This window comes from Ruditapes philippinarum, unplaced genomic scaffold, assembly GCF_026571515.1.
Source record: "Ruditapes philippinarum isolate M1 unplaced genomic scaffold, ASM2657151v2 ctg2367_1_1_1_1, whole genome shotgun sequence".
NCBI lineage: Eukaryota > Metazoa > Mollusca > Bivalvia > Venerida > Veneridae > Ruditapes > Ruditapes philippinarum.
Window position 1 is genome coordinate 118,631 of NW_026863802.1, and position 12,889 is coordinate 131,519.

General features: G+C 33.1%; 1 protein-coding gene across 1 annotated transcript in view; it reads left to right on the forward strand.

Annotated features, from left to right (window-relative positions):
- LOC132723372 (uncharacterized) overlaps positions 1–12,889 on the forward strand; it is a 106,203-nt gene that overhangs the window by 58,961 nt on the left and 34,353 nt on the right. Inside the window, exons 10-16 of the mRNA XM_060708076.1 lie at positions 105–239; positions 1,843–1,946; positions 4,571–4,695; positions 5,964–6,220; positions 7,849–8,049; positions 8,881–9,048; positions 9,597–9,782. Of these exons, the coding sequence (XP_060564059.1) occupies positions 105–239; positions 1,843–1,946; positions 4,571–4,695; positions 5,964–6,220; positions 7,849–8,049; positions 8,881–9,048; positions 9,597–9,782 (1,176 nt within the window). The remainder of the gene's footprint in view (positions 1–104; positions 240–1,842; positions 1,947–4,570; positions 4,696–5,963; positions 6,221–7,848; positions 8,050–8,880; positions 9,049–9,596; positions 9,783–12,889) is intronic.

Consider the following 12,889-nt stretch of genomic DNA (forward strand, 5'->3'; position numbering starts at 1 on the left):
AAATGTACAATAGACCTTTAAAGAAATTACATTTTCATTTCATAAAATTTTATAGAAATCTTATTCAGAAAAAAAAAAAAATAGTGATAATTATATTATTTCAGGTAATGTATGTGACCGGACCATACCCGTTTATAGCTCTTCCAATACTCTTTGTTTACACATTATTTAGTAATGGAAGTCTGGAAGGAATCCGGTTCTTTCTAAGTCCGACATGGAAAAACTTAGCCGGAGTTCAGGTATTTAAAGCCTTACATTGTAGTAAAGCCTTCCATCGTAGTAAAGGTTTTATAAAGTCTTTAGTTACAGTTAAGAAAAATCTTTAAGAATTTTGATTTTTAAGTTTTTTTGAGCTTACCGGAGCACAAAGTGCACAGAAATGAGCTTTTGTGATAGCAGTGACTGTCTGTTGTCCATCATTTGTCATGGATTTCTTTAAACAATCCACTTGATGCAACAGGAATGATCCTTATAGGTGGTCCTCTCCAAGTTATATGGTTCCACTCTGATATAAAAGTAGGTCAAATGAGCTAAAAAAAAGCATTTTAAAAAACGAAATCTTGAATTTTTTTTATAGCAAATCATTGCCCAAACCTGTGGTATATGGCATGTAACATCACCTTGTGGTCCTATACAAAAGTTATATAAATCATGCTCCTGCAGTCAAAAATGGCCCTTTAAGTCTTATTTTGTGAAACTATAATGCGAAGAGCTTAGATATTACACTTTATTAGGCACAAAGCATTGCCTAGTACAGTCAAACTTGTATTAAGCGACCGCGCAAGGGAAACACCCAAATTGGTCGCTTAATGAAACGGTCTCTTAAGACAAAGCATGACATAAAAGTCAAAATTTACAAATGACATCTTTCTTATGCGGTGGGAATTTTCAACAACTTCATTTTTATATAAATGTTGAATAATTAGTACGCTCGATAATCTGTAAAAAATAACTTTCTGTTATTTATTTACAAACAGTTTTGATCCATTACGTACATGTTTGACATTTTTTCCAGATTTTTTAAACTTCTCCGTTGCTTTTCCTTGTCTCCAACACGAAAACCCTATTAGTGAGGATGTTTTTTCTGTCGTGCATTTTTCATTCGAAATAAACAAAATACATCTAATTTAATTGCTGATCAAGTTCAAGGTCAATTCAATGCAGTCTAATTGTCAACAAGCGAAGCGTATACACCACATCAGTAGGGGCGGAGCGTTGCATTGTTTTAATCGATATTATTGGATAATACACGTCACGCGTATACTGCTTACGCTAAAACGGTTTGGGAAATAGAGTTTTTCACACATTTATTTGTTGTGTTTTGATTGTTGACACTTGTGAAATTACCAGGCGGCGTTCTCTAAAAACACAATTACTTGACAGGTAAAAGTGGTCGTTTAATGAAAAGATTGCTCTCAATTAGGTGACTAATTAGTGGTCGCTGGTCGCGTTGAGCATAAGTCGCTTAATACATTAAAAATATAGACAGAAAATGATCGGGGGGAATTTAAAGTGGTCGTTTAAGACAAAAGTCGCTTAATACATGTGGTCGCATGGGCAAGTTAGACTGTATATCTCTACATAAGTCAGGCAAAAATTGGCCCCATCCCTGTGGGTTACTTATTTTACAAATTTTAAATGCCAAAATACAGATTTCCTTAACATAAGAGGAAAATTCACTGCTATTATACTGGAACAAAGAAAACTGCTATCCTATCTATGCTCTTGTATGTGTGATTAAAAAAAAAAGAATTGTATTTTAGCAAATTAGAAAAGGAAAAAAATGCTGCAAAAATGAGAATTTGTTATATATTGCAATTGAATTATATGATGTATTTTCAGATTTGGAAGGATGCAGCAATGCTGATGTTTTTTACGTTGAGCCTTGGTACAGGATGTCTTCATACATTGGCCGGCTATACCCATTTTCATAGTCACTGTTTTAGGTCAGTGCACAATTTATCAGATTTCTTTAAATTTGATTTACTGTAAAAGATATTTGTCTGTTACTTACAGCTTTGCTTGTTATAGCATAATTTGATGAATTCCAGTGTTATTTTCACATTCCTGTTTTAAGGGTTATACACAGTGGGCATGATGATGATGATGTGTATGGACAATAATTTTTGCATACATTATGCTAAGTTAGAAGGTCAATGTGAAGATCACTAGCTTGACATCAAATATTTGAGGACTCAGTCTTTTGTTTGATTGCTTAAAATAGATCAACATTCCTGGTGGGAAATTGAAAGACCAAAATTATGCAAAAAGGTTACAAATACAGTGATACAAACATGTCTGCAAGAACAAATTTTGTTGATAAATGCACAAATATGTCTGTGAGAACAAATTTTGTTGATAAAAGCACAAATATGTCTGCAAGAAAAATTATGTGTATAAAAAATAAGCCCAAATATGCAAGAACAAACTTTGTTGATAAAAGCACAAATATGTCTGAAAGAACAAATTTGTTGATAAAAGCACAAATATGTCTGCAAGAACATATTTTGTTGATAAAACCCCAAATGAGTCTGCAAGAACAAATTATGTTGATGAAAGCACAAATATGTCTGCAAGAACAAATTTTGTTGATGAAAGCACAAATATGTCTGCAAGAACAAATTTTGTTAATATGTCTGCAAGAACAAATTATGGTCATAAAAGCTTGTTTCTGTTTTTATGCCCCCACAATGTGGGAGCATATAGCGTTGCATTTGTCCGTCCGTCAGTCTGTCAGTCCGTCAGTCCGTCCGTCCGTACGTCCTGAAATCTTGTGAATGCAACTCCTCTTAAACCGGATGGCAGATTTTGCTTTAACTTACAGGGATGAACAACCTTAATGTGTAGATGGTAGTAAAAGAAGGAATTTTTGCTGCAACCAAATTTAACAGAATTATGGCCCTCTGTTGATTTTTAGCTCGACTTTTCTATGAAAAGGGGAGCTATCCTACTCGCCCCGGCGTCGGCGTCGGCGTCGGCGTTAGCGTTGGCGTCACACCTTGGTTAAGTTTTTCGTACCACCCCACTTTATTTCAGAAGTATTACAAGTATGGCTTTGAAACTTACCATACTTGTTCACCATCATAACCTCCATCTACAGACAAGAGTACATAACTCTGTCAAGGTTTTTGACAGAATTATGGCCCTTTTTTGACTTAGAAAGTGTATTGAGCTTGGTTAAGTTTTTTGTACCACCTCACTTTATTTCAAAACCATTGGAGGTATTGCTTTGAAACTGACCATAATTGTTTACCATCACGACCTTCATCAACAGACAAGAGGACATAACTCTGTCAAGGTTTTTGACAGAATTATGCCCCTTTTTGACTTAGAAAATACATTGAATATGGGTAAAATCCACTTATTGCCTTAACCCTTTGAGATATTGCTTTGAAACTTTTAATGCTATTTCACATCATTACCCCCATCTGTACGCAAGAGAAGGTAACTCTGTCAAGGATTTTGTTTTAAAAAATTAAGGCCTTTTATCGACTTAGAATCTTGGTTAAGTTTTTAGTACCAGTCCACTTTTTGACTGAACTGTTTGAGATATTAATTTGAAAGTTGGAATATACTTGTTTACAATCATGATTCCCAAACATGTCCAGGAGAAGGTAATTCTGTCAAAGATTTTATTTGAATTATGGCCCTTAACTGTCAATGTTTTGTATTATAGGCAAGCACTAAAAAACTTTAAAAATCTAAAAAAATTCATTCCTATCCACTTGTTCACTTTACCATAAATTATGTCATATAAACATTGCTGTAATATTCAAGGGTATCAAACAACTAGTTCACTTTAAAAATACAGAGATTCTTGTATTGCCTTTTACTGCAAAAACTTTTTTTATTGGCAAGCAATAAAAAAGTCGAGCGCGCTGTCTTACGGACAGCTCTTGTTTCACTATATACTATGTAGAAATTTTGTGAACGCAACTCCTCTTAAACCGGATGGCAGATTTTGCTTTAACTTACAGGGATGAACAACCTTAAGGTGTAGATGGTAGTAAAAGAAGGAATTTTCGCTGCGACCAAATTTAACAGAATTATGGCCTTTTGTTGATTTTTTCACTATATACTATGTAGAAATTTTGTGAATGCAACTCCTCTTAAACCGGATGGCAGATTTTGCTTTAACTTACAGGGATGAACAACCTTAATGTGTTGATGGTAGTAAAGGAAGGAATTTTTGCTGCATCCAAATTTAACAGAATTATGGCCCTTTGTTGATTTTTTCATTATATACTATGTAGAAATTTTGTGAACGCAACTCCTCTTAAACCGGATGGCAGATTTTGCTTAAACTTCCAGGGATTAACAACCTTAATGTGTAGATGGTAGTAAAGGAAGGAATTTTTGCTGCAAACAAATTTAACAGAATTATGGCCCTTTGTTGATTTTTAGTTTTCAACTTGTGGCACATGTAGTCTAAAAAATATTTGACCTAGAGTCATAAGATTGACAGAACAGTGGCGTGTGGGGGCATCAGTGTCCTATGGACACATTTCTAGTTTGTTCATTCCTTTTATAACAAATTTATGTATCACTTGTCTTATCTTTTTTTTTCCAGGAATCTCATGTTGATATGTCTATGCAATGTGATGGGGGTGATGTTTTCGGGACTGACAATTTGTTCTGGGCTTGGAGTTCTTTCTAACATGACTAATGTGTCAATAATTGACTTCAAATTCACAGGTTATACATATTTTAAGTCAAATATCAATTTGATGGTAAATACTTTATTTATTGTAAAATATTCCAAAATCTTGAGGAACTTAGAAATGAAATTTCGGCAAGTCTTGTTACTGCCCAAAGGGTAGGGTACCCTCAGGATGGATATCCTGAACCAAATCGTAGCATAGGACAGATATTGTTATTCTTATCCAGAAAATATATGCTTTATAAGGTTGTAATAATGGATTTTAAGAACATATAACAAAGCTGAATGTGAAATAATTTGTGATAAAGGAAGCAAATTGTACAGAAAGAGGTATTTTGACTGCCATACAGGATACCGGATGACTGTAACTACCTTACTAATTTTCCCAAACTTAAGAGAATCCATTAGATTGCTCAGTAAGCTATTTGGCCTATGAAATACTTTTTCAAAACTGTACATGCTGTAACAGGGCACCAAAATTATAAAGCTTTTGAAAAATAAATTACATTTTTGAGGCTTATCATTGATGCCAGCACTATTAAGTGTTGAGAATTCAGTACCGCTCAAGCCGGTGATAGGGGGCGTGGGGGATGTTGCACATATTCATTATCCCTCATGTACAGACTCAATCATACCGACTCTGCAATTTTCACATATTTTGTTGTGATGAGTGCTTCCGAGGGATCACTTTGTTTCCAGATTTTTTTTAATGGGCCTTTAAAAGTTTGGTCAACTAATGGCAGATCTGAAAATGCTGCAGGCTCAGTTTGATTGAGTCTATTTATGGATAGCAGTGTTAAGTGCAAGTTATCTGTTTTTATGCCCAAAATGCTCCACATCAATAATGTAATTAAATGACTTACTGAAAAATTATGGCATACTGAAATATGGCAATACTGTCGTTTTCTTCTGTCCTATAAAATTAGCATGACCTTAAATTTATATCTCAAAGCTGGTACACAACATACCTGCAAACAAAAAAACTTCATTTTGACCGTTTAAAACATGACTTTATGATGTATTTAAAGGGGGCACACCGCCTCCGTGGTCGAGGGGTTAGAGTCGATGACTTCTAATCCAGTTACCTCTCTGGCGTGGGTTCGATCCCCGGGAGATGCTTTGGTAGTTTAGCGTGGAGGAAGTTAGTCTAGTACTGGTGTAACTCTCCAGGAACGATGGTTAGGAAACTACCCGCCTATATGACTGAAATACTGTTGAAAAAGGCGTAAAATGAAACAAACAAACAAACAAATTAAAGGGGGCACACAATCTAATCTTTATTTCTTCTATTTTTTTTCTCCAGAATATGAGTTGGGCTTTGCCGTGTTTCCGTATATTTTGTTAAACATATCAGAGTCTGCAGCATTAAGCATGCTGTTTTTCTCGGTAATAATTGTGATTGGACTGGACACTCTCGTGATCTACGTACAAACGATGGTTGGAGCAATCACCGAGAAGATGGTGGACTGTAGAATAAACTGTACCAGAATGACACGCTGGATGATTCAGTTTGTTTTATGTGCTGTATTGTCGATCATTGGTCTTGTTTTTACTACAAAGGTAACGACAATTTTAATCAATCTTTATTTTAATTTTTGTGATATAACGGAGCAGGTCCAGTGTCTTGTGTTGTCAGCAATAAGACCAATCTCACTAATAATTTGTCTGATTATAATGAGACTCGAGTCTTTGTAATTGAAAATGTGTTATAAAGAGTAATGAGAACAGTCACATGGTCAAAATAAAAGTGACAGAAAATGCTCATTAGAAAAATATTTTATCCTCATGTTAATGAAACTTGGTCAGATAGATACCTGTTGAGATAAAATTGACATGATACATGTAGGTTTTTCTCGTTTAATTTGTCAGAACTTATTAAAAAAGGTCAGTTTTAGAATTAGTTAATGTAACATGTATGTACTGGACTGAGTTGTGTATTTTCAAAAAAGATTTCAATAGAGAGATACTGGTATCCTACATTATTACCGGACAAAAAATGATGTTTTTTATCTGTAACTTTTATTGAAAAAAATAAAAAAGAATGAAATTTTCCCCAAATAATTTTAGGTCCTTAATTCACGTAAACATTCCTTTATCAAACATAAAATTAAACATATGACCGTAGAAATATGTCTTTAAAGTAGGGCATTATAAGAGGAAAACATTGTGTAAACAACTCAATTTTCCAGACAATGTGTTTCAAAAATTTTTGAAGTCATGAATTGAAATTAATCTTTAAATAATAAGCAAGGAAATTACGACTATTGAATGGCAAGGTTAAGGTTTTTGAAAAACCCAGTATGTCACTAGAAATAGACACGGCAACCATGCCTGTTACGAAGAGGCCAATATCTAGGGTGTAATTGAAATTTACACTATTAAGGTATTGATTCTTCATGATCCTTAATCGTATGAAACGTTTTGATATGCAAATGGAATTCTGTTCTTTGTCATACAGTTTCATTTTGGTCATCATGTAGCATGTTACAAAAGCAATAAAATCTATTTTATTTACATTTCATGTAGAGTTTCCTCCCATGGGTGTAATCCGTTTCCTCAGATGTTTTTAATTTGCACTTCTTTGTAAAAGACAACAACGAGATAATGTTTGGACTAAATTTAAAATTACTTTTTGTCATTAAAATATGTTACGATTGTCTCTTGTGGTAACGTTGAGAAGAATTAAAAGTAAAACCTATCTCAAATAACACATTAAGGGCCTCCGTATTCGGGCCTGCGCCAGATTATTCCCCCGCATGACCAGGTCATGAAATAACTAGTAAACAAAAGTGCATGCTAGTAGATAAAGAACTGAATCAACAATATTTATCCGAGAGTGGTTTTGTTGTTATTTACTTTGAAAAAGAAAGTGTGTGTGCTATTCAGACTGTATGATTTTTGAATCGAAGCAAAAATAAAGCACTATTCGGCAGGAATAGCTTATGTCCGGTAAACTGATTGTCCGGTAAATACGCAGGATCCCAGTATATACCAGTACCTATATTATACCCATATTTTTTTTCTCACATTTTCTATTTGCAGGTGTAACATTCATGATAATTTAAATTTTTATTTTGTAATTTTCTTTAATAATCCAAGCATAATATAAACTGTAGAAATGGGGCAAAGATTATGTAATTTTATGGCATATATTAAATTATAACATGATTTTGATCTTAATTATACAGGGTGGGATATTGGCTCTCAACTTTGTGGATATCTATGTGTCTCAGATATGTCCGTATGTTGTTGCCACGCTGGAATGTTGCTTGCTCATGTACGTATTTGGTGCGAGAAAGTTTGTTCACAACATAGAAGATATGACAGGACATAAAAACTCCCCCTGGTGGATGTGTAATTGGAAATTCTTAACTCCCTGCATACTTCTGGTTAGTATTATATTTGTTGTTGTAACTTGTAACCTACGGTGAAAAGCATTTGACTCTATCTCAATCCATTGAGATGGATTGAGAAGTTGCAGCACTTTGAAATCAATTGATTGAAAAATCAACTCAAAATAGTGATTTTTGGCAATTTTGAGATGCCCCCTCGTTGCCATGGTAACAGAAAATTTAAGCCTGAGCATGTTGTTGCAAAGGCAATGGTCCAGTCAACATTTGTGCCAAGTTTGATTAGTATTGAAGCAGTTTTTATAGTTTTATAGCAATTTGAATCTGTAAGGGGAGACTTTTCAATGAAAACAGCCATTTTTTCAGAAAATGCTCCTTTCTTAATCCTTTGATAGTCTGTAGCATTCTGGGTTAAGTTGCCTGAGTCATTGAATTTAAGTTCTTCATATTACATATTTCTATGTCCTCACTTATATGGGAGTCAGGGGAAGCACATTTTTTCACCAGATGTCTGACCAACTGTCACAGTGTCTGTCAGTACACTGACAAAACAGGATGTTTCTATATCCTCACTTTTATGGGAGTGGAGGAAGCGCATTGTTTTCACCAGATGTCTGACCAGCTGTCACAGTGTCTGTCAGTACACTGACAAAACAGGATGTGGTGCCACCAATGTCCTGTGGACAAACATGTCTAGTTTTGACTTATAAAGATTTGATCTTTATTCAGATTAATAATGTCTTTTCAAAGCTATATTAGTATTTAGTTGTCAATTTTCTTGAAACGAAATACAAGACTGACACATCAGTACAAATGTTTTAAGTTTTTCTTGAAACAAGTCACAGACTGTGTTTCTTTGGTATATTTCAGGCTTTGATAGTCTGTAGCATTCTATTTCCTGTGCATGTGAAGTACAGGGATTTGTCATACCCTGACTGGACAGAAATGCTGGGCTGGTGCCTCTCTGTTCTACCCATTGTCTGTATACCAGTCTGTGGTATAAAAGCATTTGTACATCAACCAGGGACATTTTTACAGGTATCATTTCAGCTTTTATTGAGACAATAAGTGTGCTTTTAGTGCAGGATTTAAAAAAAAAGAAAAACATCAACAACATTACAGTGACTGCCTGTCCGTGTATGACTAATATAGTTACAAATTTATTTTCCAAAAAGACAAACAAAAAAACAACAAAAATTGAGTAAGACAAGCCTACTGTAACTTCTTAGACATGATAGAAATACAAAATTATAATTTTACTTTCCTATTTATTATAAATAAAACACTTTTTCCATGAATAGTATTTTCATATGTTTCTTTGAAATATCATATTCTTGATAAATCTTATGTTATTTACACAATAATAATACCAAATATCCAAGTAAGTTTCTAGAAGGAAGAATTGTTTGTTTCATGAAGGGAGACAACTTGCAGTCTTGTTAAGAGATTGCTATTTTGAGTTATCTCTTTTTATAATGTAATGAACAAGGAATGAGAAGGGAAACAAGTCTTAACTTTTGGAATGGTATTGTAATTTTGAGTTATCTTTCTTGAAGTTAATGTTACTGTTTTATGTATTCTTGAAGCGACTAAAGGAGCTATTACGGACACCACATGGCTGGGGTGCCGGTTTAATAAACAGTCATGACCATGACAACAATGCACCGGACTATGTGATATGTCATCCAGATAACCACCGACCAATGCACGGGCTGGCGATGTTGACGGCAAACCTGTATGTGCCACAGCTGACCCCACTTGCAGCTGATGAGGTAACATTTACATACATGTATAAAATCTTACAATACTGCAGGTAAAGGTTTTGATGACATCTTACTTTTCTTCCCTGGTATTGCTTTAAGTTTGTTACACCCAAGGTTAGCCAAAATCATCTTTACTGTTTCTGCACCATATCACCGAAACTGTTTTAGTGCACTGTGAAACCAAACAAAAAAAACAAAAAAAAAACAATAAAAAAACTTTTCGCCTGTGTTTATAAGTCTTTTTTTTAAAATCAAGTTTACATAAGGAAATCACTTGATTTTCATAATGAAATTCCTATAATTGGTAACAGACTATGCCCAATAATAAAAGTCAGACAGTTTTGTTCAGATTATCTAGCAGAGAAAGGTTTCAATCAATACTAAAATATCGTCAGAATTTTTTATGCGCCCATTTTTTTTTTTATTGGAGCATATAATTGTTGGTTTAACCTGTTAAAGTTGCCTTCAGCTTTTATTTTCTGTCGCAAAAACAATTATGCGTTGTTTCACACTTAGTATTTCAGTTAATTTTTTTTTTTGGAAAATTATTTTTTTTATGTGGAAAATTGCATCATATCACTGTCAAGCCTTCTCAAAATAGCATCCTGGGAGCTATTTATAACGTGTCAGTGATGCTTGTTTCTAAAAATAGAATATTCCGGAACAAGTCATCTGCTTCGCTAATTTAAATGTAGAGAGCAGAATGGTAAATTAGAGGTATCAAGGGGTTTCTTTATTGTTTATGTATTTTATTGTTTGCAAAATTCAATTTCAACCTTTATTTTTTTTATTTGACAATTATATGAAAGAATTTAACAAAGTTACATATTTAACAATTTTGGACTTGTGAGAGGCTTGATATGACCCAAGGTCGATCATTAGGTAATGTGTAACCAACGCTGAAAGGCCTTTGACTCTATCTCACTCCCTTGAGAAGTTGCAGCACTTTAAAATAAACTTTGATGGAAAAATTCGAGGCAAAATAGTGATTTTTGGCAATTTTGAGATGTCCCCCTGTTGCCATGGTAACAAGAAATTAAAGACTGAGCATGTCGTTACAAAGGCAATGGTCCACTCAACATTTGTGCCAAGTTTGATTAGTATTGAAGCATTTTTCATAGTTTCATAGCAGTTTAAACTTGTAACAGGAGACTATTCGATGAAAACGGCCATTTTTCACAATATGCTCATGGTGTAAAGATTAAAGAAAAGCTGAAGGCCCCTGTTATCCAAAATTGGAAGAAAAAAGTTATTTAAATTAAAAAAAAAATGAGGGTGATGCATTAGTTAAATCTTCACTATATTGACTGAAATTCCTGCTTGATATTTTTGCTAGGGAATGTCTTTTTCAGTATTTTCATAATTCATATATATGAAATAACATAGAAAATATTAAAATTATATTAACACCTTTACTAGATATGCCCCTGGATATGAAATTGGTTTTAAAATTTTTACAGGCACACTTTAATTTGCAAGTTTCTTGTCAGTAAGAGGGTTCTATATATATATACTCAATAAGAGAAATAAAATGTAGTTGAGGCTGTCTTCACATCACATGCAAGAGAAACTTGATGTGTCCATGCAAGAGAGACTTGATGTGTTTGTAGACATATTTTATTGTTTCTCTTTATATTTTATGATTTAAACGTGTCTGGTATACAAAGTGTTCTCAGTAGGGGAGTTAAATTGTTTGATTTGTCTATTTAAAGTGGTGGTAATGATTTTTACAATTATATATCAATTAAAGCCTGTCTCATTAAGCCATCTAATATATTTAATGGTAGCTTTTCAGCGGTGTTATGTAATTTCCCAAGAGACGGAAATAAAATTTACTGAAATTACGATGCAGTCTACAGTATACATGTATCCCTAATGTTTGTGTAGGAAAATTACGTACCTTTATGTTCAGATATAAACTTGAGGTTATTCAGTTCCTTTTTGTTTAAATAAAATATTTATGTGACAGTGATAAGGGTTTTGGAATGGTGTAATGTTTTGTGATTAAATAAAAAAATAAACTCCGAAAACATAAGATAGACCCGAGATAAATAGTTTCTGTAAATTTTATCCATTTTGACGAAGATTATTTTCTGAGACTTAGAACTGAATAATTTATACTTGATTAGCTATTTCTGCCTAATATAACATGTACAAGATGTTAAGTTATGTTTTTAGCTAATGAAGAAAAGATTAGACATTTGTGCTGTATGGTATATAGTGACAAGAGGAGTGATATTTATGGAATGGAAAGTGGGGAGGGGGGGGATACATTTTAGGAAAATTTTAAACATTTTACGATTGCATTGAAATTGTTGAATTATAGCAGGATACATTTTATTCCGTATTACCAAAGAATTTTATTCCGTATTACCAAAGAATTTTATTCCGTATTACCAAAGAATTTTATTCCGTATTACCAAAGAATTTTATTCCGTATTACCAAAGAATTTTATTCCGTATTACCAAAGAAGAAAGATCAATAGATCAAATACTAAAGAAAAGATATTTCGGGGATATTTTATAATCGTTTTTTGTTTTAACTTGAAATTGTTCAAGAAGAAAGCAATTAAAGGTTATAAGATCAATGTTAAATTTGTATGGATTTTTAGATATACAAGGAAACAGTGTGCTTATATTTTCAGTGAAAATATTTAAAAATTTTGATAATTTTTTTTTTTAATAAATTGCTAATATGATGTGAGATACAGTGAAATGAGAATGAATCATACTATTTTGTAAAAGAAGGAAAAAAAGCTATATATAGAGTATAGTGTAAAAGTCTTTCATCAAACTTGCTTTGAAGATGATATGTTTGGAGATAATTAATATACGTTACCAAAGGGTAAGATATGATAATTTAATTTACTTTTTAATTTTGTTACATTTTTTCACTTCCATGAAGTGTTCAGATTTTCTCATTTCAATTTTCAGGCAAGATAGGATAATGAATTATTTTAAATTTTGCCACATTTTGCACACTATCTTGATGTGTTCAGACACTTCCAATCTTCCTGTAATTTGATTCTCTTACTTATGTGATTAGGTAAGACATGATAATTTATTACTTAAAATTTTATCACATTTTTTCACATTTTCCTGAGGTGTTTGGACTC